This window comes from Hippocampus zosterae, chromosome 15, assembly GCF_025434085.1.
Source record: "Hippocampus zosterae strain Florida chromosome 15, ASM2543408v3, whole genome shotgun sequence".
Lineage (NCBI taxonomy): Eukaryota > Metazoa > Chordata > Actinopteri > Syngnathiformes > Syngnathidae > Hippocampus > Hippocampus zosterae.
Window position 1 is genome coordinate 6,150,137 of NC_067465.1, and position 25,744 is coordinate 6,175,880.

Genomic DNA, 25,744 nt, shown 5'->3' on the forward strand with positions numbered 1-25,744 from the left:
CGAATCTGAGCGATGATTGGATGACACGCACAAAGGATGAGCGCATCCTCGGTGCGAAAAAGCGATGTTAGGTTCAAGTTCACCTTGTAAAAAGTCAATTAAAAACACGGACAATGCAGTGATTATGAGAGAAAACAGATAAAACTCTAACAAAGATATGATTATAATAATAACTTAAAGACAAACCAAAAAAAATACCCAATAACAGTGTGGGGTGTGTCATATATGATGCTGATATGCAGTATATCCAGAAACCACAAGATGGCACTGTTGCAACCACGAAAATACCCCTGTAATTGAACAACTGAGAATAGACCGTATCCAAATCAAAAGATGGAATATTTCTTGTACCAAAATGATGTACCAGTGACTATGCTCCTGAATAGCTATTAACAGGAGAGATACTTATCTTACCCTCATTCAAAATTCAAGGGTTATCATATGTACAGTAAAAGCTGGCTACTGTATGCAATTCTTTGCTCTGTAATTGTCTGTTACTTTCCTTTCACAAAGAGCTGATGTTACTGTGAAGTAAATAAAATAAATGTCTCACACGCCCGAATGACTTAAAAGTGCAGTCTAGTATGTGTACTATCCATAACAGATGCTAATGCACAAATCTGTGCAAATTGTGTTTGCAGTATATTGGCAATATACAATGTAAGGTTTGATCCATTTTAACCTTCAAACAGCCACGTTTCCATCGCCCGCAATGAACGAATGCGCATCTTCCAGTGTGTTGCTGTGGAAACGCCTTTCTGTCATTGTGCCTGTGGCTCGTGTCAGCAGGATACATTTGGGAGACTTTGAAAGGAAATAGGAAGACTGTTTTCTGTCAGAGTCAACCCGCTCAAGCGCTTCCTCCTGCAACCCTCCCCGCCCCAAAGTATTCCTTAGTTGGCCAGCCCTCATGGTCAGACAGATGCTGCACCCCCCCTGGGGGATGCTTATGCTACTTGGGACTTAACCACCCCCGAGTTCACTGGCACGCCGCGGGGAATCACTGGCAGTCGCGCACACTCCTCGACTGTTTACTGTGAGAACCGCCCGTCTAGTCGCTCCTTGGAGCTTTCCGTGGTGCTGAAACACATTCGGCGAGCAACAGATCTTTTTTATCCAGTATGCTGACGCGGTCACAACCAGTCGTGCAACCACATGGCGACATAAAATTGAGTAAATCAAATATTCTTTTTTCAGTGTATATCGTGCTGTTTTATGGCCAAGCATTGGATGATGCACCATTTCACCAGCAAGAATAACAATATCGCAAAGAAATAATCAATATATTGAAAGAAGCCCCAAATACGTCACGTTATTTACAACAAGGTGAAAGAACCGGCGAGAAAAAAAGGCCTCGATATGTGAATGTTAGTTAGGCTAGCATGTACCCAGCCAGTGTATGAGCTATGCCACCTTCAAGTTACTTCAAAGTAGAACCACTTGTCTCGAAGAGGGAATCTGAGTTGCTCCACTGGTGCAAGCAAGTGTTTTGCTTAAGGGTAACTTCATTTTTTAGATGAGCTCAGGTGAAAGTTTAATGCTCCCTGCTGAGATGCGAGTTTATTTGGCAGCAACGGATGTGCAGAAGAGCTCAAAATGAGTCCTTTGCGGGGGGACTCTTCGACGAATCCACATTCTAAGACAAAGATGGCCAGTACAAGTGATTCAGGGATGTCGAAGAGATCATACAAAATTGGAGTGACACGACCATATTTCCTCTGGCAGTAGCAGTTAGGGCCAGGCAAGAGTGCACAGAATCAGAACACCCAAAGAGGTTTTCTTGTGCACCCAAGCAAACGGTGTACACGAAAACAGTGCGGTGCAAGTTTTTCCCTGATGCTTACGCGATGAGTGTGGCATTTGGAAGTGGATTACACATGACTGAACAAAGAAATGTTCGACACAGATGAAAACACAAGGGGTGCGGGGGGACTACTATACATTGGGCCACAGGTAGAGCAGAGTCTAAAAACAGGGCCGAACAGAGTTAGTGAAAATGTCCAATTATCTTTTGTCTTCTACATTCCTGAAATCAAATATTTGTCCTCCCTTGGCCCAGGCGTATATCAGTTTCCATTTTGAGCACACTCGTTCAAAGTAAATCCAGTCCCAGGTCCATATGTTCATATGTATTCGTCAATGGGCATTAAGTTGGATATTCATGATATTGAATACATGTGCAAACGGCCGCTCTCCACGCCAGTGTGCATATGCGCCAGCATCCCAAACGCCAAGCTGAGCCGCCGCATGGCACCGTTCAACATCCAGACGGTATATCCCTTTCGTCGCCGGTGGGTGTCGCTGTTAGCGCCGTTACCGAAACTGTCTGTCAGTCTGTCTGGCGGGGATGAAGGGGACGCTGTTTTGTGGAACGCACGCTAACACGCGCACACACTCACAACCGTGCGCGCACGCGCGCACGATAGAGAGAACGCGAAAGAGAGAGACAAGTGAGCGCCTTCGCGCCTGTGCGCAGTCCTCCGGCCCGGCCGCTCCTTCCTTCCTTCCTCCCTCCTCTCCCTCACTTCCTCCCCACCGCTGGCTCGCTCCCTTTCGGATGCTGGGAGCCTTCATCTTTCACACTCCGCGCTGGGCCAAAATACTTCCGAGGCCGGATCGACCGACTGCCCGTTTTGCCTGGTTTGAATTTCGGATTCCCACACCAGAAAGAAGGAAAGTCGAGAAGGGAAAAAGCGGCTCTCCATCCCCCGAGGGAATTTATTTTACAGTAAGCAAGCGCAATGTCATTCCAATTTCACTGTTCCCCATTTCCTCATCTTACGAATTCCACACGCGCAAAAAAAAAAAAAAAAAAAGCCTAAAAACATAGGAACGTGAACGCCAGCTCGGAATACGTGTTCTGAACGAGAAGCGCGCTTTTGTCCGCCAGATGTTGTCGTCATTTGCACACGGTCGTATTCACGTGGATTCGGGTCTGACAACGCGTTTTCTGGGCTGTGGCGCGCTCGCATCGATCGTGGGCAGAAAATGGAAAAACCCCCTTTTCAGCTAGACGTACTCGCCATCAATCCATTCGTCCCTCCCTCCCTCCCCCCTCCATCCATGCATGCATCCGGGATCTAATGCGAAATCTAAATTACTTTCAGATTGACCTAAATTTGAGCGATATTGTAAGATTGTAATGCGTGACAGCGGCTTGCCCTGCCCAACGCCCGCAGGATTTGCGTTGCGTTGCTTTTTACAACGCGATGTGGAGACGCGGTGCAAGTCAAGTGTCGTCGTGCGGTTGAGCCATGAGCCTTGCGAAGGGGGGATGCAAACGCACCTCACAGCCAGCGTGCGGCTCCAGCCGGGGCCTGCCTCCCTTCCCGTCCGCGGGTACAAAACCACTGTGCGTTTAACGGCACCTCGGGCCGTTTCTCAGCCCCGCTGCGGAGTCATTCATCTCTATTCATTCCCCAGATGACTGCGTTTCCGAGGGAGCTGTCGCCTGTTGTTCACGTTTATTGTAGTGGACTTGTGCTCTGGGACGCGTGGCAGAAATATGGATCTGTTTTTGTTCCAAGAGAAATCCACCGTATTGGACTGTGCTGATTATACATCAGCAGGCACGGGTGTCAAATTTAGGCATCGGGGCCCAGATCTGGCACGCCAAATGATTTTAAGTGGCCCGCTGTTTCTGGCCAAAATTTCTATAGTGGCAAATTGTCTTCAATTTTAATAATGTTGGGATATTGCAAAAAAAAAAATGCCGGGGGGTTGGGCATACCGAAACACTCCTCAAAATGAATGGAACTATTTTCCTTGACTTGCCCCTCTGAGGACAACAATGTGGCCGATGACAAACATAAGTTTGGCGACACTGCATCAGGGGGAAAGTGGAGACAGCAGTTGGTGTTTATTATTATATAAATGTGTATAAAGAACATTCTCTTATCATTCTTGTAGAGCTGCATTGAGGACAATTTTAGGTGTCTGTGGCTGCGTGAGTGCATCTCTCTCTCTCTCTGTGTTTTTCTGCTGTTTTGGGCAGGACAGCATCCTGCTCCGTGTTGCCTTGGAAACCTCGAATTGAACACGGCATGGCAATGTCTCTGCTTATTCCGTCTTGTCCATTTTCGTTGTCATTGTGTTTTGCAATGTGGTGTTTGTTAGCAATCAAGCCAAAGCTGTTTCTTAAAGTGGGGGGGGGGGGCATTTTTATTGCCAGGAAATTGGATTCCAAGATACGTTGGCAACAAGTTGGCACCACCCTGTTGTAGTTCCTTCTTTTGTCTCGTGCTGGAGCGCCGGCATGAACCAATCCTCACATGTAAGATTCATCTGTCGTGCAAGAGAGCACCGAATGGCTTTCTGTTGAGTGAGGCCTGCAAACAACTCTCGATGTTTTTATTTATTTTGATTTTATTAACTGTAGCGGGAGCAAACTGGCCGTTAGCAGGACAGAGATTTCCGTTCTATTCTTTTGCATGTTTGCATGTGAATGTTTGCCAAAAGCCACCGCTTGCCCCAACGGGGTCGGACAAAACGACACCGACATCTCCGTCCGTGAAACTTGAACATGAAGAACTCGGGATCCCTGTTGATTGACTGTGCTCGCCATAGCAACATGCATGCGGGTGACAGACTGACAGTGTGCCAGGCGGGTTGACTAATGGATGATGTGAAATAACAGCTGCACTTTGCCTCTTTGCCCGAAGCTCTGAGCGCTTGCCTTGTCCTCTCCGCATCCCTTCAAGGAAACGGAAGCGAAAAGGAGCTTTAAAGAGGCGAGCAGATTGTTTGCTTCACACGTCAACATGTCACTTGCGATAAGAGTCTTCGCCAGGAGGAAATTGTCCTTTGCCTCGCAAATAGCCGTGTATTTATGTCGGTCCGGGTCACTGTGTAGATGCAGCCCATTGTGGTTGTGACGGGCAATCAACTTTGTGATTATCCAAAAGAACTGCGAACAAACAATGCAGCTTTGAGGACCGATGGGATGTGATCATAGCAAGGCGTGATGAAGGTGTCACCGCATCTTTCATCCTTTGGCCAAGTCGAGTGCAGGCCAAGGCTAACGTCGTTGCTCGGATGAGTCATCCTCCCGGTGGAGGGCTAAGACCCGGTGGGTGAATGGCAATTCATGATTAGCTAGCACCTCGGTCCTCAATCATCCCCTCCCCCTGTTTACGCGTTAGCTCCTGATCTTCCGCCAGAGATTTCACAGAGGAACTGCAAAAGTGTGGAGGGTTGCACATGAAACATGGGGTGCGCATCTTGTGGATATTTTCGTTACCGAAAGAGACGAATCCTCTGATAACTTCCCTTTCACTTGAATGACTGAACCAACGGGTCCCCTACGGAGTGGCCAAGTTGCGGTTGACACGGCAACAGGTTGATGTGATGCCGGCCAAGGTGCGATCTGGCGGTTTGGGCTTGATCGAGGCCAGCCCCGGTGAAGGACTTGTTGGGCGCACGAAAGCGCTTTTATGAGCATTTTGTTCCGATGTCCTGAGGAGCTCCGAGGGCCAGGCAGCGCAGAAGAGAAAAAGTGGCTGCATGCGTACGACATTGGACCTGCATTGATTGATGATTCGTGGGTGGAATTTGACAAGGCCGTCTTACCGAGAAGAATTTTGCAGCCAAGCAAGTGACGGAAATGACCGGTCGAGAAGCAACGCCCGCTTATTTCTTGGATGAGTTCTTGAATGGAAGCATTTTTAATCTCGAAAAGACATTTGTCTGCTGTCCCAACCCTTTTTGCAAGCACGTGTACGTGCGCACGGTGGAGGAAGCGGCTTTCGGCCAGCGTCGCAAAGCATTGTCCGCGTTTAAAGCCTCTTCATTCACATTACTAGCAGTGAACCAGCAACCGGGCAGCCACTAATCTGCTCATTGTTTTCAAAGTTTGCTCAGCATTCTGGTGCCTCATTCAGCCGTGCGGCATATTGCGCCTGGCAGTTGAGCTGCCTTGCTGTGCGCATTTGTCACTTTGCATTTGAAAGGTTTGTCCTAAGTTGCGGGCGGTAAAATGAAAGTCGTGTTGAAGCTTCTTGAGCCATTTTCAAAATGGCTCAAGATGTTTGAGTAACACTTTAATGCTCGTCTTATGACGCATGGCGAGAATATTGTTTGCTTTGGCACATTGCCATTTTTTTTTTTCTTGACACCCAAGATACAAACAGAAAAATCGGAGCGTTACACCACACAAATGACAAGTCACCCAATCTGTCCTTGAAATAAATCATCCCAATTTCGTGACATTTTTTTCGCGGACGGTAATATTCTTTGAAACGGAGAAACGGAAACAAAATGATTTCAAAGAAAAATAAAAGCTTATTTGATCTCAGTTTGCTCCGTTCCCATTGTAACACGGGACGTAATCAACGGATTAAAAATAAAATAAGAGTAAAATAATCAAATCAATGACCTCACGTGATGAAACACTTTTGCGCGTCACGCGACACCTTTTCTGTATCGATTCATTTATAGAAAATTCCCCCTCACCAATTTTTTTTTTTTAAGGTTTGTAGACTGCCGAAAGCGATCGTTCGTTTGGTACCGGCCGGGCGAGCTTTTCCAGCCTTTTCACTCAAAAGCCGGCCTTTAGCTACGGCACCATTGAGAGAGAAGCTCGGACGACGGAAAGCGCAGTGAGGAGAGTCTCTGCGGTAAACGCTCCTCAACAGTGACCGCTGGAATCACTGACACATGAAATATGAGAGATGGCGCCACTTTTCCCTATTTATAGCATTGGAGACCGAGAGTAGCCACATGGCAAACACTTCACATGGCCCCGTGGCATCATTTTTTCATTTCCTTAAGAGCGATTGCGGCCCATTTTAAAAAGGCGCACACGATGTGGAACAAAAGCGACAGCCGACATTTGGGCCACTAAAGCTTTCCCATCCGCTGAACCATATGCTCGTATTTTTACCTTGACACACAAACTTGGGTTGTTGCTTGTTTTCAAACCCTCCCGAGGAACATGAGTGACTAAACTACGGAATTTAGTCATCTTGCAAGCGCCGGGCTTGTTGTCCTTTCATTATTCGGCATGTCTTCACTTGTGCCGCGTCCAAGTCTGCGCCAGTCATCTGCCGCTGTTCTTATGCTAAACTTGGACTTTTGCCACGGTCTGAAGCCAACGCAAAGGCTGTTTGGCTTTCTTTGAGGCTGCCTTCCCCCCCGAGCATGTTCTTCCATGATGTCATGACTTCGGAGAAGAAGCGCTTCCAAGTTGGCCCCATGTATTATGCATGGCGCTCCTGTGGCTAGCAACGGTGCATGCAATGCCCGCAGGTAGTAATGGTGATGCTCACAGTGTGGAGGATAAGATTTTTTTTGTTTTTTTTAATAATTTAAATGAATAATTTTTCACTTTATTTATTTTTTGAATGCCCGCTTCTCACCTCTTACCATGAAATGTGATGAAACATCTCAAACTGCTTCAAACAACAAAGCGTGTGACGGAAAAGTGGTTAGGACTGCACGAATGTCCGTGTTTTATGTTATATGTTGTGTTTGTTATTTTACTTCAACTGTTTTGTTAAGCGCTTTGTTAGAGCTGCCGCTGTTGTGAAAGCGCTATGTAAATCGGCATGTATTGTATTGTATCGTATTGAAACATAAGTGCAGCTTCATGTTATTCGCAGTCCAGCCACTAGGGGGCGGCCCATGTCGAAGTCCAGCTTTTCAGACGTTGCGCATTATGGAGTGCCTTTGGTTTGTTTGGGTTGGTGTTGGAGGTGGAACGGCTCCTTCGCCCGACTTCCCATGCGTTGGTTCGATTCACTCGATGGCGGCTGAAGGTGTTTGTGAAGGCTTGTCCGTCTCTGTTTTTGCCCTGTGATTGGAAACCATTTCTGTCTTCCTCCGCACGTCATCTGAGCCGAGTTTCCAGCTTTCTGCGACGACCGCGAGCAGAATAGGAGCTACAGAAAATGGATGGAATGGTGGATGGACCGGTATCGGCCCCGAATAAATGTGATAGACGGAGCGAGAGAGAGGCTACATTTACACACCCACTTCTCAGCCCTTACCCTGGTTTTACAAAGTTTTTTTTTCAAATATGGAAATAAGACGGCTTAGGAAAGTGTTCATCTATTCAGTCAGGCGGACGCCATCATATTTAATACCTGGGATTTACCAAACTTTCATGCCTGAGTCTTGCACTTTTGGGGATTAGCATCAGAATCAGCATTTGTAAAATACAGGTGTTAATCCCAGATCCATTTGCTGTCTTCGTGGTGGTCCAAATTCAGACTGAAATCGAGCTGATGGTGGGATAGGTTGCTTTTCGTAGACAACAGCGATGCTGGACACTTACTAGTAGGCTGAGAGGTGACATTCCATCCGTCTGCCTCGATTTTCATCCTCTCTGCAAAGCAATGTCGAATGAACGTGTTCTTCCACCTGCCGGTATGTGTCAAGAGCCACTTTCACACTGCCCATCAAAGCGCAGGCTGTTTCCCGGAGGTGTAGTTGGAGTTGGAATGGCACCTGGGTGTAAGGGGGTGGCGGGAAGTCCGGACCGGTGTCACGCCAGACGCTCGGAGCTGACATTCCCCAGACGTCTTACCGTCTGGTGCGGGATGCCAATTCCGCTGTGCGAACGTGCACACGGCGTACGCAGGGATACTGGAACCCGCGAATCAATGCCACCTCTGCTGCGTTGTCTCTGACGCGCCCGCAAAGCTTCTGCGAGAAAGGGGGATCGCGCGGCGTAAGACTGGGCGACGTCATCTCCGCCCCGCCTCCTGACCAATGTCAGCCGAGATGGGCCGGAGCTTCATGTAACCCCTTCGTGTATCCATGAAGGACGGGTGACCAAATGCATTTCCTTTCATGGCTTCAGGGTCGGTCACATGATTGAACTTTGGTCCACAAATGGGCGTTGTCATAAGTGAGGTGAGGTGTATGCCTTTAATTTCCGGATCATGATTTCCAAAGGCCGATTTCCCAACCGCACAACTCTCCAAACTCGTTGCACCGAGGTGTGGCTTTCGTGGCTCAATTCTTGATGGCCCACCTGCTCGTCACTGGGGCGGTTGTGACTTGCGATGTTTGAATTTGTTGCAGCGCGGTGGCCGTGACCCCTGTTGTAACCTCAGTAATTACGGCGCGCGATGAAGCCCCTTGTCAACATAGCCCACCTAGTGGGAAAATAGCGTAGGTGTACATAATTCATGATGTTGATCATCATGTTAGCCACCTGCGCTTTTTGGGAGGCTCACATGCAACTCAACAAAGGCTACTTGTTGTGAAGATGAAGATGAAAACGGTTGTTTCATTTTCTTGCTGCTGTCCGGCGGGAATGTGCGATGAATGTTTTTTTCCGCTTCGACCATCGCGATCTTGATAAATACAACTCATTAACTGTGGGGCAAGAAAGTCGTGTTGATTTCATCGGGATTCAAATGGCACTAAACTGAAGTCGGTGGTTTCTTAGCGATGCTATTCCAGTGAGTACGATTACAGTCCATGAAAAATGTAATGTCTGCAGCGCCGAGCGCTTTCCCTGTTCACTTGAGTGGCATAATTTAAATGGAGAACCTAGAAGTGGGCACATTTACTCGGAATTGGCTGGCTTCGTGGTGTTTTGAGCCAGGAGAAGTGTATCTGTATGAAAGTGACTCATAGGTTTGGGCTTGCACCGAACGAAATGAAAGAACCTGGATTACCCCCCGCCCCCTCTGTCTCGCTGTCTCTCTGTTGAGTGTGTTCACTTGCAGCGTATTCGGTTAGCAGTGCAAAGAAGAGCCCACAAGTTTCCCCGTTGTTATGCCAATCTCTTGCCAGTAGGGGGCTCCTCTTCCAAAATCAATCACCAAGAGTCTTGAGTGACTGCGACCCACCGTACCATGGCCAGTGTGCCGTGAGGGATCAGCGGAAGCGCAGTGTGAAATTATCGACTGTCATGTCTTTTGTCCGAAATACCCATCCATCCATCCATCCATCCATGATCTGATTCGCTCGATCCTCAGGAGGGTCGCGGGCGTGTCGCAGCCTCTCTCCCGGCTGCCTTTGGCACACGTAGACACACGACCATCCGCGCTCACGGTGACACCGAGGGACCATTTAGAGCGTCCCATTAACCCGCCGTGCTTGTTTTGGGAATGTGGAAGGAAACCGTCGTACCCGGAGAAAACCCAACATGCAAATTCCACACAGGAAAGTGGCGGATGCGCGAAGCAGTCTATGTATGTGGGTTCGTATTTCCAAATATATCCGTCGATGCCAGCGATGTGCAGACGGAGCCACGAAATGCTCCTAAGCGCTGACAGAGTCACCCCTTCTGTGCGTGTAGATCAGCTTCCAGTTCAATTAAACAAGCCCAGATTTCACTATGATTTCAAATTGACGATGTTTGTGAGACAAGATCCTTTTCTTAATGTGTTCATGCTTTTTTTTTTTAGTTTAAAAAGACGTTTTTGTTTGTTCGTGCGAGAATTTTCTAATGTATAACGAAGTGCCTTGGCTCGACCAAGCTTAGGAAAGACTATTCAAAAACAGCCACCATTTTGGATTAGCTATTGAGTCTCCCAACCCCACTATGGGCTGAAAGACAGCATGACTTATTCCTGCGGCTTTTCCTGATTTTTGTATTCTTTTTTTTTTTTTTCAGCAGAATAAAAAGCATACCGTATGAGCCGTTGTACAATACGCAGCGATTGCACATCCAGAGAAGCACATCTTGCCCATACTGAAACATTGCGGTTATTTTTCTTCAGCCGTCACCGTGGAGGGACATTCGTATGTTGATGCAACTCAACAAAAGAAAGCACCTTTTAGTTTTGGAACGGCCAAGCCAAAGCCATGACCTAAATAGAATTGAACACGAGATGTTCTGTCTCATTTTGGAGCTTTTTTTTTTTTTGCTAGGATGAGAGGATATAGTCAAGGGAAGTCCAGATGTGTCACGATTGTGGCAAAGGACAATTGCAATTCAACTGTACAAATACTTTGCATTCTTTTATATTATTAGACTTAGAGCCAGTGTTTTTTTTTTTGGGGGGGGGGGTACCAAATATTTAAAAATATAGATATTAATATTGTAATATTCTTACAATAATAATTCAATTTCTATTCTATCCAAACAAGCACTAAATGGGAGTTCTGTGAGTAGGTAGAATATTGCATCCTTATGATTTGTCTAAAAACATTTTCAGGATGAAATCCGAGACAGAAAAATAGAGTTTGGTGATTTACATTGAAATATGAGAAAAGATTGACCAAGACCTTGCTGTCATGTTCGTAAATATGCAGAGTTCTGAATTTGGGGATGAATCGTAGGCTTGCAGTAGATAGGCGCGTGCGCGTGCGCGTGTGTGCACGTGCCTGCTTGCGTGTGCGTGCCAAAGACAGAGAGAAAGATTAAGGGAAATGAGGAGGAAGAGCAGGAGCGGAAATTAACTCGAGGATTTATTTCTGCTCTCGTTCCACGTAGAAGCAAACAATTATTTGTGTGGCTTACAGACAAAATCTTTATGGCGTACAATAACGTCTCTGTCGCAGGGAACAGACGGGAAGAGAAGAGTCTACAAATACTTGGTATATTCTCGCATAGGAATAAACTACAACCAAGAGCTACAAGGATCACGCCGCAAAACGGAGGTTCTGACATAATGAGCACTCAACTAAGAATATTCCTCCCAGTTTGAGGAACGCTGAACACACGGGGCCGCGTTTCCGTAGCCAGCGCGTAGATGCGCACCGGAGTAAAGAAGAAAAACTGGCGTAAGCTTCGTTGAGCTTCTTTGGGGATTTGACGGAGCGCACACCACCGGGCGGCCGCGTTTTCTTTCGCAACCACACGTGACAATTTAGGAGCTGGACGTTGACTAAACTTTCGACCGGTTGTGGTGGGACGCAGTTGCGTGATGGATTTGGGGGGGCAGACGGATCTCATTCTATTTCATTCGTAAATATGACATCAATTTGAGACAATTCCTCTCAAAAACAGTAGTATCCAAATCTTGAATCGGCTATGGGGGGGGTGACGCCTACTTTGCGCACACGCTATAGATAACCAAAAACGGTAACGAAATAAATCATCAGAAAACATCTTCATGAACGAAATAATACACAACGGAAATTAACTGAAACAACAGATTGCATTTATAAAACTAACTAAAGCAAACTATCATAGTAGCCAAAGAGGCTCTCTAAATGTTTTGGGATATGATCGTGCCCATATTTCTGTCTTGCGTTAGATTTATTTGCATTGCTTATATGTGTACGCATTGTGCCTGCACACTAATTAAAACAGCAGATAAGCATCAGAGAGGAAGATATTTAATTGAATCCCACCGTCAGATGTTTATTTTAGCCTTTGCAAAAGTTTATATTTAGGACAATTAAAGCAGAAAGGGGTCGACTACAGAGCCATGAAATGATATCGTTTACTCATGCACGGCTCCCCGGCGCAGTGTGTTGGGCCGAATCATTTGTGAGCGCTTGCGCTGAATACACGCAAAGGCTTTCACGGCTTCAAATCGGGTATCAAATATTCCGTTGTCGTGATGGGAGGGGCGGGGGGGGGGGGGTTGCAATTGTCGCTGGACCACAGGTTTGCCTCTCGGTTTTACAAAAGTCCATACGTAGGACACTTTAAAGGACATTCCTTGATATGAATTGCTGATGAATGCCTCCCCAGCCCCCCCCCCCCCCTTTTTGCAACGATTGGTGACTAATGTTAGTGTAGATTCTCACCGCACAACAGAAATGAATTAGTAAAACTAAACATCCATGTCTTCATCAATCAGCCGTGAAGCGCTAAGTGGACTAAACGAAAGTGGACGAATGATCTTGATTCCCGACAGAGGTTTCAAGCTGATGGTTTTATTTTTTTCATCCACAATGGTTTATTTGTATCTCGAACGATTGAGAAAAGTTCTACAGTGTTGAAGCAAATTTAGTAATAGTCCTGGCACCTCTTTTTCAGACCATCTGCCTTTTCATTCTGCCCGCCTTCACCTTCACTTTTTTTGAACTCACCTCTTGCCCACTGTCAAATGTCTTTTTTGTTGTTGTTTTTTTGGGGGGGGAGGGGTTATGTCATGGGGTCGCTGAAAAATGGATGGTGGTCCACAAATGTGTGTATATATATATATATATATATATATATATATATATATATATATATATATACAGTTTAAAAAATCGTCTCACCCCCCCCCCCTCGGGTGGTGTCCATCCCTCATTCAGCTATATATATATATAGTGATTATATATATTATAGTGATTACTGTATGCATATATACATACATACAGTATATATATACATACAGTACATACATACAGTGTGTGTATATATATATATATATATATGTATATATATATATATATATATATATAATATACTGTATGTATGTATATATGCATACAGTAATCCCTCGTTTATCGCGGCTAATAGGGACAAAAACCACCTGCGATACATGAAAATCCGCGAAGTAGCGACCAATAAACATATATAGACGGGACAGACGACTGGCGAAGCCAAAACACTGCGGCGAGTTTTAATGAGCCGACGGGGGACTGTGAGTGAAACACAAAAGAATCCCATCTGTGACAGAGCGCACGCATTCACGCACGGAATTGTGTTATGATGCATAGACGGATGCATAGAAAGAGCACGCGCTGCAGGAAGATAACGCGGCCACTGGGATTTTTCTTTGATTTGGTTCGTGATGAATTCTGACTTTGCTAAAACGAGCCAGTCTCAGACTGCGCTGGTGAGCTTAAACGGTCAAAAGATTAAGCTCGCAATTCCTCATGTCACTCATGTCAATCGTGGCAGGCTGTTGTCGCAGTGTGGGAGATTACCCCTTTGAAAATCACTTGGAAATACCCCGACATTACAAAGGTGAAAGAGAGACAACAACTAACCCAGTACGGTAATCCCTCGCCACTTTGTGCCTCATGTTATGAGGTGCTTCTTCATACATAAATAAATAAATATGGGGGGCGGGTGGATACATCCATATTTGCAGCCCTATTGCACAAAGACGCGTCGTTTCATGTTCACGGACGACAAGATGAGGTGACTCGAAGGCTTTGGATTTATCCCGCGAGCTGATTGGCTGTGCATCGTCGCATTTTGCCTTGCTTTTTGATGAGTTAAGTTGCACTCCAAGCCCTTGCCACAGGTGAAGCAATGCGTCTCGGCCGTGTGGGAGCATGTACGCCCGCTTTTCCTTCCACAAAGGTGGCACCGGCGGCAAGGGGGTGGTCGGCTGCCTTATTTGGAAGGTTTTCCCACCCGGTCGCGTCACAAGCAGCGACGGCTCAGGCTCAGGCTAAAGTGATAGCACAAACTGTCAACTCGCTAAGTGTTTTTCTCTTCCCTAAAAAAGGACCATTATCTGCTCAAAAAAGAAAGCATCAACCTATTTGAACTCATAAAATGACAAGAAAATTACCAAGTGTGTCATCATTTGCTGGATAAGGTTGTGCAATTCAAGATTGAAGTCAATATGTGTCATCTTTGTCACAAATATGTCAAGTATAAATACTGTTGACAGATTTTAAACATTCCCGGTACCCACATATACATACACGAAAATTCTGAGCAAATCCTACTTTAGTTTTTTGGCTTTTGCGTGGGGGGTGCCAGTCCCCATTAACTGCTGAAAAAGGGGGTATTACAGTATATACATATACAAGCTAATCCTTGAGTAAACTAAAGCCGTCGGGCATAATCCATATTCAAAGTCTTGTCTCAAGCTGCCCCGTTGGCCTCCATAACCCAGTTGTGGTGGCTATTATTGGGGAAAGCTGCTTTGCACTGGTCAGTTGTACGAAGGGTTTGGATATGCTTGGCTGAGTTGACCTATATTTGGCTGCCTTCCCTGTCTGGGTGTGGGTGGTTGTTATCCGAGCTTCGCTCTTGTCTTTTTTTTTTGTTTCCTTCAAATGAAAACGCTGGCTTGATTTTTTTTTTCCCCATAATTTGATGAAATTATTCATTCATGGCAAACATGATATATTTATGTCCGTATTTATTGTAAATCCAAAACCCAGTTGGTGAGAGGAGAACATTTGGGATAAACATACTCCATCGGGATTTCCTTCTGGACACGTGCATGTCTGTAAAAATGAAAAGCATTCACGAGCTACGGCGAGGTTAGGCTCTTTGCCGCGAGAGCAAATTTCATTCGAGGTAGGAAGGATGAGACGCAAGCAGCGAAAGCCGTACGCCGTCTGATCAAGGTCAAGTCAAGAATGCACTCGAGGCAAAAAAAGAAGAAAAAAGAGGCGTTTGAATATCAAACAAAAACAGAGTTTCACAGAGCAGCAACTTCGAGTTGAAAGCGAGGAGCCTCGCGGATGGGTGGATGAACGGAGAGAAATAATGACGAGGAAATGACGACTGCGATGAAACGATGGCATGCTAGCGTCGAACACAGATGGCGCCGAGATCTTGACTCAAAAACGCAGTACATTAAAAACGATGATGTTGGCGGATCGGCATTTACAAAATGACGTTTCGAAATACAGTCAAGAGAAATTCGTACTTGGTCGAGCATCAGAGGGTTGTGTCTCGTGACGTTCGCGGCTATAAACCAACTTTTTACCCAGCTTTAATTTCGGATTGGAGATGTATTTTTTTTTTCATTAAGCAATCTGATCAGTAGTCAGATCGACTGCTTCAGCGCACGCCCTCATCATGCAAAAAATAATAATAAATGCAACGTCTGCCTTGCCGATATAAGAATCCGAATCTTGTTGTTGTTTTTGCGCCTTTCATTATTTTTTTGCTTCCTGGCTAATTTGAGTTGTTTGCACTTTGGTGTATTTCTGACGGCAAAGAGCACACATGGATCAATTTTGGAAGAAAAAGCCCGGGAAAAAGCCCGCTCACTTCATGCAAACGTTCAAATTGCCAAAGATAGGCCAAGGGAAATTGGCATCGCTCTTGGCGGTCATTTAAGCCATCAAACAACTGTTGCTTGAACACGAGCGCTGCAGTAACACACACGGATGGAACACCCAAGAGTACCGCCGGGCAAATCTTCTCACAATATGCACACGGGAGGGCTCGAGATGAGATTCCAACCAAGAAGATCTCGATTGTGAGGCGTCGAGTGGGCCTTGCCACATCTGGCCACAGATTATTTCATTCCCTTAGCTTATGGGAGAATTAGTTTGGCGGTCTGCTCACATTGGCGGCTGGACAGCGTTCTAATGGCGTATGGCGACTCTCTAGCAATGACCCCGTGACAGGTCGTAGATGGCAAAACGATATGAAAAATGGCACGGGGAGGAGAAGAATCCGAAACATGAAGTCATCATGCCCAGAAATGAGCAGCCAAGTATTTGTGAGGAACAGGGCAAAGTTCACGAATACTCGGGTGCACTGTCTCCATTCGAACGTAACCCGCAACCTTTGAACCCCATCCCGTTGCGGTCACCCTCCACCGGACATGATGAAATAAACCTGAAAAGGCGACGGGGACCGTGAAAATAGGTCAAGTGAAGAGAGAGCGAGAGAGAATGTCCAGCGTTTAGAAAGGAAGCCTTATCGTTTGCCTCCCGTCCCTCTTTACCGCTCACAGTTTTCAGTTTTTTTGGAGTGAGGCTGTTGCTGTCTCATGGCGACAGCCAGCCATGTGTCTGCATTTGTGTGTGTGTGTGTGTGCGCAATGTGTCAAGTCCTCATGACGAGTCTTTCATCGGCGCGCAAAGCTTGGCTGGCAAGGCCGCTACGCCAGCCCCCGTGCTGCCGCATCAGGATTACAAGGTGCATATGATGCCCGTGTCCTCCCACTCGTGGTCTGATCCATCATGGCGCACGGCGTCCTTGTCTGGGTATTGTCACGAGACTCTCTGAGGCCATGCGTGTCGTTTCTCCTTGCCGGATTGAGCGGATGGAAAGCAAACTCATTTTTCTATGGATCAGGACGATCTCATGACAGAGAGTGTGGATTGCTCGCCACCCGCGTTCCAGCTAAGTAGCTTGTCATCAGGTTGATGCGTGCCTAATTTGCAAAGCATTTTTTTTGTCCGCACATGTCTCGAAAGGATGCCGAAAATAAGTTCCGCTTTACACAAACAATTTCACCAGCGACAGTCGAACCTTGTTTTCATCGTCACAAGTCCCGAATTCACCTCGTTCATTTCCTATTTGCAGATTTTGCTTCAACCGACACCTTGATAACGTCAACTTCATCATGACGAGCAGATTTTTTTTCCCCACGCAAAATAGCGAACAGGCTTTCACTGCGACGGAAATCGGGAAGCTCGCCGCCGCTTGTGAACAAAACGTACGGTGCAGGATCGCTACCGATGGACGCGGGTCACTGCCGAGGCACGGCAGGTGCACATGCTCCGAAAACTTGTCGCTGGCATTTGCAAATTTACGCCACAGAGCGAGTCACTCCTAACTGATTGTCTTGTTTTCCAGGAGTAATGCCGGTGCCTGACGTGTCGTCTGACACCGCCAGCGCCGCCGCCATGTTGAGCCCCGTCCTCAATGCCTCCAACGGAGACGGATCAGAGTCGGAAAGCACCTCCGCCATTCTGGCCTCTGTCAAGGAACAGGTATGAATGTCAAAGAAATGCTCCTAATCTTTGAAAATAACTCCACGTGTATATTTAGCTGAGAAAAATGGCGACCGATAATGTGCTTGGAGTCATCTTTTTTATTGCACGGCGATCCCTCCGGCCCACTTACTTCATCTTAATGCGTCTTCTTCCCAACACTTTGGACATTTGTATGCTTCTAACTTTTTGTGGAGATGGTCATTTTTCATTTCCGCATGACTGTGAAAGGGGCAAGGTCCTCCACGCCCGCTTTGATGGGCTTGGTACCGTAGAACTTGTGAGCAAGGGCGTCAGGAGCTTGTTTTCACACAGAGCGTTTTAAAGGGAATGATCATTTCTGTTGATGACTGAGAAACGTGGACATTTTTCACTCGAAATCAAAAGTGGGTGATCTGCTAAACTACCGATGACCAATAATACTCCACCCACCAGTTATTTCACTCCAGGGCCAAATGTTGCACAGATGGGCTGTGCCACTAATCTTAAAAAATCACATTACGCTTGTTTTTAAATGCACTTCGAATCAGCTTATAATTATACTCTGAGCAGGTTGCGTGCAAACAGCCGAACATTTGAACATCATTTATTACATGTGACGAGGTGACATTTTAACAAGGTTCCTGAAACCCCATGATTGCTTTGGCGGGCCACATGAAATGACGCGGCGGGCCGAATCTGGCCCCCGGGCCTTGAGTTTGACACCTGTGATTTAATGGAAGGGTACCAATAATGTTTCGGCTCAATATAAACAGAAACCTGACTACTGCTCTTCTAATTTCTGTCAGTGACGTAAGCCGATGGATCCGCATCCAACGGAATCACCTAGGAATGTTCTCAATCGGAACGGTGGTGGTTTTTCAGATCAAAAAAGAAACCAGACGACCCAAAACCCATCGGGTGGCAACAATGCAGCTTTGACTATTTTCTTGCTTTTACTTCTGCTTTGCGACGTTTGTCGAGCACGTGGTCTCTTCGCGGCACCATCGCCACACTCAAAAGTTGAATTGGGCACTCCAGGCCGTCAAGCGCGTCTGCCGCCGCATGCCGAGCAGACGGTTGACACTGCAAAGGAAAAAGATATCTTTGTGTATATTTGATGAGTCTTCGTCGAATGGAAGATGATGATTATTTCATTTCGGGCAATGAAGAAAGAGAATGAGTCAGTAACATCGCCCCGAACCAGGATTCAAATCTTATCACGTTGCTTCCTGGGAATCATAACTATTTCATGAAACGACGTCTCAAGATCACTCAAGTTTAAAAGATGGATGGATATTGGATTTTTAACTTTGTAATTTAGCACATCGCACTTTGTTGCACTCTTTGTCTCGCAGCCTTCGGGCCAATGAGCAATCAGACAATGCTAGGGGAGGGGGCTAATTCCGTTTAATTCTAGGATGAAAAAGCAAATATCTCAACTGCATATCTCTGGTACGTTAATTTCACGATGGCTGTTGAAGATCAGCGTGAGCCTTTACATTGTGCCGTTCTGGCATTGTTGCAGAAGGGCGGGAGTGGTGGGGGGTGGCGGTGGTGGTGAGAAGGGGAAGGAATTAAAACGTTGCTCTACAAGCACAGTCCTCTGAAAACAAGACAAATCTGTCTGGTTGGGATGAACGTTTAAGTAGCTCTGGGATCAACAGAACACTAAATCTCTCCGAATCTGTCCTCCTGCTCGGAAGTTTTCCTCTTTCCATTTTCAATGTGGCACCGATATCACTCGCTGAGCGCCATTGCGGTCCACCTTCTCACGTTGGCTTGCTTTGCCCCTCGCCTCAGGGACAACTTTGTCATTGTACCAAATAATGTTTAGCCCAAAACAGCGGCTCGGACAGCGCTGACTGAGCCTTGCAACATACGCAGTGTGCGTTTGTTAGGTTTTTTTTCATCGAACTGCTCCCCCCTCGCCTCTTTCCGCAACAACTAAATGCCAGGCCGACTCTCTATGCAAGAAAAATAGAGGAAGGGTCAGTTACGTCCACGACGCACATGCTGAGAATCAAAGCTCCCAATGCAGGCTACCCCTGTTGAAGCCTCCGTTTCTTTGACTTGACTAATGGCTTTAATGGACGCCGGCCTGTCCCTTTGAGCAAGTGGCTGTAACTCTCGATTTGTCTCCCTTCAATAATAAGATCAGTCTACAGCACCGTATTAAGTAACGCGGTCAGTTGACAAGCTCCTGATTGCAGAGCCTGTTCATTTTCACCGTCTAATTGTGCCGCCGCATGACGCACTGACTGCTCAATTGCTTACCAAGCTGCGATTGTCGTCACTTATGGACTTAGCATCTTACTTTTTAGTGGCACAAAGAGCCTCCAGTCACACCTCGATCCATCCATCCATCCATCATCTACCGCTTATCCGAGGCCGGGTCGCGGGGGCAACAGCTTTAGCAGGGAAGCCCAGACTTCTCTCTCCCCAGCTACTTCGTCCAGCTCTCCCCGGGGGATCCCGAGTCGTTCCCAGGCAAGCTGGGTGACATAGTCTCTCCAGCGTGTCCTGGGTCTTCCTCGGGGTCTCCTCCCGGTGGGGCATGACCGGAACACCTCACCGGGGAGGCGCTCAGGAGGCATCCGAATAGGATGCCCAAGCCACCTCATCTGGCTCCTCTCGATAAGGAGGAGAAGCGGCTCAACTCTGAGCTTCTCACCTTATCTCTAAGGGAGAGCCCGGACACCCTGCGGAGAAAACTCATTTCGGCCGCTTGTAACCGGGATCTCGTTCTTTCGGTCACGACCCATAGCTCGTGGGTCCACACCTCGATCCAAAAAAAAAAAAATTCATGGATGCAGTCAGTACAAATTTTGACCAACAGACAGAAGATCTAATCCACCCATCCATTTTCTGAAAGCGCTTATCCTGACGAGAGTCGCGGGCATGCTGGAGCCAATCCCAAACATCTTTTGGAGGGCGGCGGGGGACCCCCTCAACTGGCTGCCAGACAAAATCACAGCCAAACAACCATTCACACTCGCAACCTTACCTCGGGACAATTTCCAGTGTTCCATTAACTTGCCATACATGTTTTCGGAATGCGGGAAGAAACCAGAGTATTTGAAGGAAAGCCCACGTGGGCATCTGGAGAAGATGTCACGTGATTGTCGCGCAGAATAAATAAACCGTCTGTGTGGTTGAATTCCGACTATCACTACAAATGGCCACTTTATGCTTCATCTTCCAAGTGGGATTCAGTTCAAGTCAAATTGTGAAGACAACAACTGTTACTCAAAACAACTTTGCAGATTCACAGACAATGTCACTTGTCTCCCAAGCGCGAGGGGCTGGGGGGGGGGGGCGTCTGCGGATGAGCGTTCATGCCGTAGACGCCTCGCATACGTATCCAATTTATGTGCACATTAGAAAAAGGCCCAAGTCGGATTTGAAACAAAAAAAAAAAATACCCCGAGATGTTACTGCTAAAATTGCATCAAAGATAGACGTCACATTTGGGCATGAGAATCGGAATCGAGCTGCAGCGTGAACGTAGCCTGAGACACATTGCAGTACAATGCACTCCAGAGTGTTGCAGTTCTTAAAAACCTGAAACACTTCTCTTGACAGGCATACACATGCGGTTCGTCCATACATTCAAACAGCCACGCGAGCTGGGCGGATACCAATTTGAATGAATCGATGACGTCGGCCTGGCCGGCGCTTTGCATGCGCCTGGCGTATTTGCGTATTATACAAGGTACGGATGAAGAGGTGAGCAGCACACGTCGCGTAAACACGTACAAAAAGAAGGCTGCATTTGAGGCGGACTCAGTAGGAGGTGCGGCAATCTTCTCAGGAGCAACTGACCCCCCCGTTGGGAAGGCAATGGGTTCTAATTACCAGGCTTACTGCATCCTGGTACGTGATCTTTTTTTGCATGGTTGAATTTGACTTCAATCCCAAACGTGTTATGATTGACATTCCTCCTCAGGACTTTGCCACTCACCAAAGGGCCTCTTTGTATTTTCTTTCCGGGCATAGGAGACGTTTTGAACGAGCTATTTACCTCGTAGAAATGTAGACTTAGCCAGACATTCTGGATTACCGTTCACAGCACCACGCTTTGTGAACAAAGAACGAAGAAACGGGATCATCAGATTCTAGAACGGTACGAGAGTCGTGAGCAAGGTGAAGAATCCCAACTTGGGCTTGTCGGCATGGCAGTCCTCAAGGTTGCCACTGACTCTGATGACAATGCGTGACGGGTGTAGCGCTGGAGGGAACTCCCTCCACTCCGGTGGGAGTTGAAAACACAAACGCATCAAAACCATGAGCAAATTTTAGCTAGAGTATTAGTTATTACTATTATATACTATTATTATTATATACTAATATTATATATTAATACTATTATATTATAATATAATATTATATAGTATTATTATTGAGAAAAAAAAGTAAATCTCATGAATACTCGTTGACTTCAAACTGCGACCAAAGGATTTGGGATCCGGTCATGCGAGTGCGTGCAGCCATTAGTCCAACATTTTGCTCAGTTTTCACCTTGACTCACCTTCGTCTTCAAGCCCCTCCTTACTTTTCAGTGGAGGAGGGGTGTGTGTGTGTGTATATATGTGAGGGGTGAGGGAGAGAGGGGTGGTCTTTTTTGCAGGGTGGACCAGTAGGAGGGTCCTTTGTGATGCAACGTTGCATGAATAATGCCACTGGGCTTCGAAATGCTCCGTTGCCATGGGGACCTTTGTGCCTCGCTGAACACTGTGCATGTGTGTGTGTGTGTGTGTGTGTGCATGTGTGTGTGTGCGTGCATGGGCCCCCACGGAGGGAGTAATAAAGAGACATGGAGAAAGCCGAGAGAAGGCTCAAGTGACACTTGTAGTCTCTCTCGCCTTGTGTCTGTCTCTCTTTCGGCCGTCTCTCTGGATGTGTCTTGGCCCCAAGACAGATGAGCCTTTGGAGGTGGTAGAGGAAATGTTTGTGGCCAGAGAAGGGGGAGGGGTGAGGGGGGGGGGGGTCAAAAAGAAAAGCCAGACTGAAGTCTGTTCTGTGAAGCATGGTTCACGTGAAGGTATGCGGACTCTCTCGCGCCTCTTCTCCTTTCTCCTTTTGCTTTCTCATTTTCTTTTTTTTTTTGTCCTCCCTTGCATGGTGTTCGTCGTGGCTGCAGTAACAGGTGGCTGCATGTCAGGCCTTCATTTGGAGGCAGCGGAGATTGGAGAGGCAGTGAGGGGGGGGGGCAATCGGGCGAGAAGGAGGGAGCAGTGTCTTTTGTTTGGGCTTTTCAAAAACCCTTCCAACAGAATTCTCGCCATCCATGCAGTTTAGTCATCTCAGCTTAACCTTTCAGCAGCCGCGGTCGATGCACCAAACAAGCGGAACACCTTGCATCTTTTCCTTCATCTGCCGTGATGTTGTTTCAGTGAAGTAGGTGCTTTTTTTTTTTAATTTTTAATGTTCTTAGCATCAGCTAATGAGGGTGGTTATAGTCGCGTCATATCACAGAGGGGGAAGCAAGCTGTTTTCTTTGATGCAGTCGTTTGCGAGATGTAAATGGAGCGCGTGCCACGGATTGGGAGTTTTAACTGCGTGTGATGGAATGTCTCGCTTGCAAGTCTGTGGCAAGTTGAGTTGTGCACCTGCTTGAATGCCGTTGCCGCGATAAGCCCTGTACCCCCCCAAAAAAACATTCACACAGTAATGACTGTGATGGTCTTTACTCAGCATGACATTTGATTTCCTCAATACGTTCGGGTTCATTTTCGAAACACCATTTGGATAACTTTGTGGGTTTTTTTTTTTTTTGCTTAAGTGTATCGGTGAAGTGGATGCTTTGCACTATAATTTGGGTATCCAGTGTTGTGTAAACACATTCGTGTGTCATCGTGCTCAAGTTGTTAAGAGGGATGAGGGTACACGTCACGCTTCCTGGTCAAGCGTGTTTGCCGTTGAGCAACTTCAGCGGCATGTGGAAGCCCCATCCGGGTGTGTGTATGTGTGTGTGTGTGTGTGTGTGTGTGTGGTGCAGCATGTTAACATCGAGTTTGCTGTGCACTCGCAACATTTTCCGCGACCAACTGCACCTAGCGGAAATGGCGTTTGCACGACCACGTCATCGTGTAGTCCTGCAGCGTTGCTCAGGGGTAACTTGATACGTTAGCATTGTTATTAGAGCTCCCTTCTTCCGTTTGCATCCCGATAACAATGCCGCTTTGAAATGAGTATGCGGACGCGTATGTGGTTTCTTCAAAGTCCTACAAATCGGAAGATGGACAGTTTACAGAGGTAGCGGGTTGTGAAGGCGTTGCATTATTGACTGCAGCGATGATTTATGATCATCGGAGTGTATCAATATGGAAGAACGACGGGCGCTGCCTCGGTCGAGTGCATAAGCTCCAATGGATTCATGAGATTCATGGTCATCCCGCTCAACAATATTCTCTGATGAAAGAGAAGAACTAGAAGATGTGCTGGTTGTGTGTGAGACGCTGTGATTTGAGCCACGTGACATAGGCATGCATCATCAATCACAACAAGTTGTCTCGGTCCTGAGGTAGCAAAGCAGCCACCGGCCGTCACACTGCCACTGCCGTGCTTCGCTGTTGATCAAATGCTGTGCCATTTCTACACTCGCTGTAACGGGCTTCCAAAAAGTGCCGTTTTTGACTCATCCGTCCACAGAAGGGTTTTTTTTTCCAAAAGTGTTTCTTCTCAAGATGTCTTTTGGCAAATGTGACACGAGCCTTTGTGTTCCTTTTGTACAGCAGCGGCTTTTTGCCTCGCATGGATGCCGTTTTTGGCAAGTGTCTTTCTGATGGCACTCGTTAGCACTGACCTGAACCGAGGCCAGCGTGGTCTGAGTTTGGAAGATGGATTGTACCCACTCGCGTTTGTCTGTAAAGTGTCAGTCAATACGGAAAGGCGACATCGTGTCTCCGCTTTATGGTAAAGATTGATGATGTCAAAAAATCGTGACTTGACTTGTTGTGGAATCCCACCGCTCGACCGTCATCAACCAATTCATCTCATCATCTTAAATGACACCGCAGGCATCGCGCGCACTTTTGCGGAATTTGACAACCAGTCAATTTTAAACGTGTGCTCGTACGATGGAGCCAAAATAGAATTTAGCGCCGGCGTAAATAGAACAATTGTGACCCGTTCCCCGTCACTCTCTTTCAAATGCAGGAGTTGCAGTTTGAACGTCTCACCAGGGAGCTGGAAGCCGAGCGGCAGATTGTTGCCAGTCAGCTGGAGAGATGCAAGCTTGGCTCTGAGGCCGGAAGCATGACGAGCATCAGGTGTGTGCACCGTCTGCCCGCACGGGGTTATCATCTATGTACGTGCATGTGCGGTTCCCGTCCGTGTGTCAAATCCATCAAACCCTTTTCTCTGAACATACGTGGGGGATCAGCTGTGCGCTTGCAGGTGACTGCGTTTCCCAGCGGGTTCTCTGAAAGCGTCCCCGCTGTTTGATTCGTGTCCAGAATCAATCTCGGGAGATATATCGCACGCGGTGTCACGCTAGCCACTGTGCACTTCCACAATCCAAACATCAAAAGCGCTGATCGGAATGTCGGGCTGGAATAATATCCAGTCATGTGATATCGGTGTGTTTCCCCGTCCCTCTCTCAAACAAAAAAAAAAAAGATCAATCGATACGCTCAAACGGGCCACAATGCGGTGTTTGTTTTGAAGCCTGACCACAATATCGATGGAGCAGAATCGAATCGGAGAGAACTGTACTTTACTGTGGTTCATAGTGCACCGTAAAAATACCCCCACAATTTCTCAAGCTTTGTTTATTTAGGGGGTTGGAGGGGCTTATATTTGCCAGAACGTCAAACCTCCAAACTTTAGACATGCGCGACCACTCGACTTTAGATGCTCGATTGTTTTGCTCACGTACATAGCGGGATCCAAACCCCCAGATGACGTGGCGATTCTTTCGTCGCTGGAAACTTCACCTTAAATAACGTTCCGCCGCATTTTTTCGGCGCCTCTCCTGTCAATCCAACCGTAAAGAAAAACATGATCAATGTGACTTGTAATTAAATTATGTGACCATCCAGGCAAGCGTCTAATCAGTGAGCTTTCCCACAAAGAGTCGCAGAGTGACTCTGTAGCTCAAAGTTAACCACAAGCGAACCGAATAAATGAAGGCTGTTTTTTTTTTTTCACATGCCATCTCAAAGGGTGGAATTCGGCACCTACACCCCAAATAAAGTTCGCACAGGTTGTCTTCCTGATCGCTTCCTGTTGACGTACATGTGCCAAGCACCCGCATGTGATTTAATATTGAAAT

The 25,744-nt window shown here is 46.8% G+C and overlaps 1 protein-coding gene across 10 annotated transcripts in view; it reads left to right on the top strand.

Annotated features, from left to right (window-relative positions):
• Window positions 1–2,321: 2,321 nt before the first annotated feature.
• ctnnd2b (catenin (cadherin-associated protein), delta 2b) overlaps window positions 2,322–25,744 on the top strand; it is a 55,868-nt gene continuing 32,445 nt past the window's right edge. For 3 of the 10 annotated variants that reach the window (XM_052046078.1, XM_052046079.1, XM_052046081.1), the window contains exons 1-3: window positions 2,323–2,728; window positions 17,351–17,487; window positions 24,628–24,740. In XM_052046078.1, the coding sequence (XP_051902038.1) occupies window positions 17,356–17,487; window positions 24,628–24,740 (245 nt within the window). In that variant the 5' untranslated portion in view covers window positions 2,323–2,728; window positions 17,351–17,355. Of the gene's footprint in view, window positions 2,729–17,350; window positions 17,488–22,212; window positions 22,511–22,712; window positions 22,867–23,600; window positions 23,725–24,627; window positions 24,741–25,744 lie in introns of those variants that run through there. The other 7 variants (XM_052046082.1, XM_052046080.1, XM_052046083.1 and 4 more) reach the window with 6 other exon arrangements.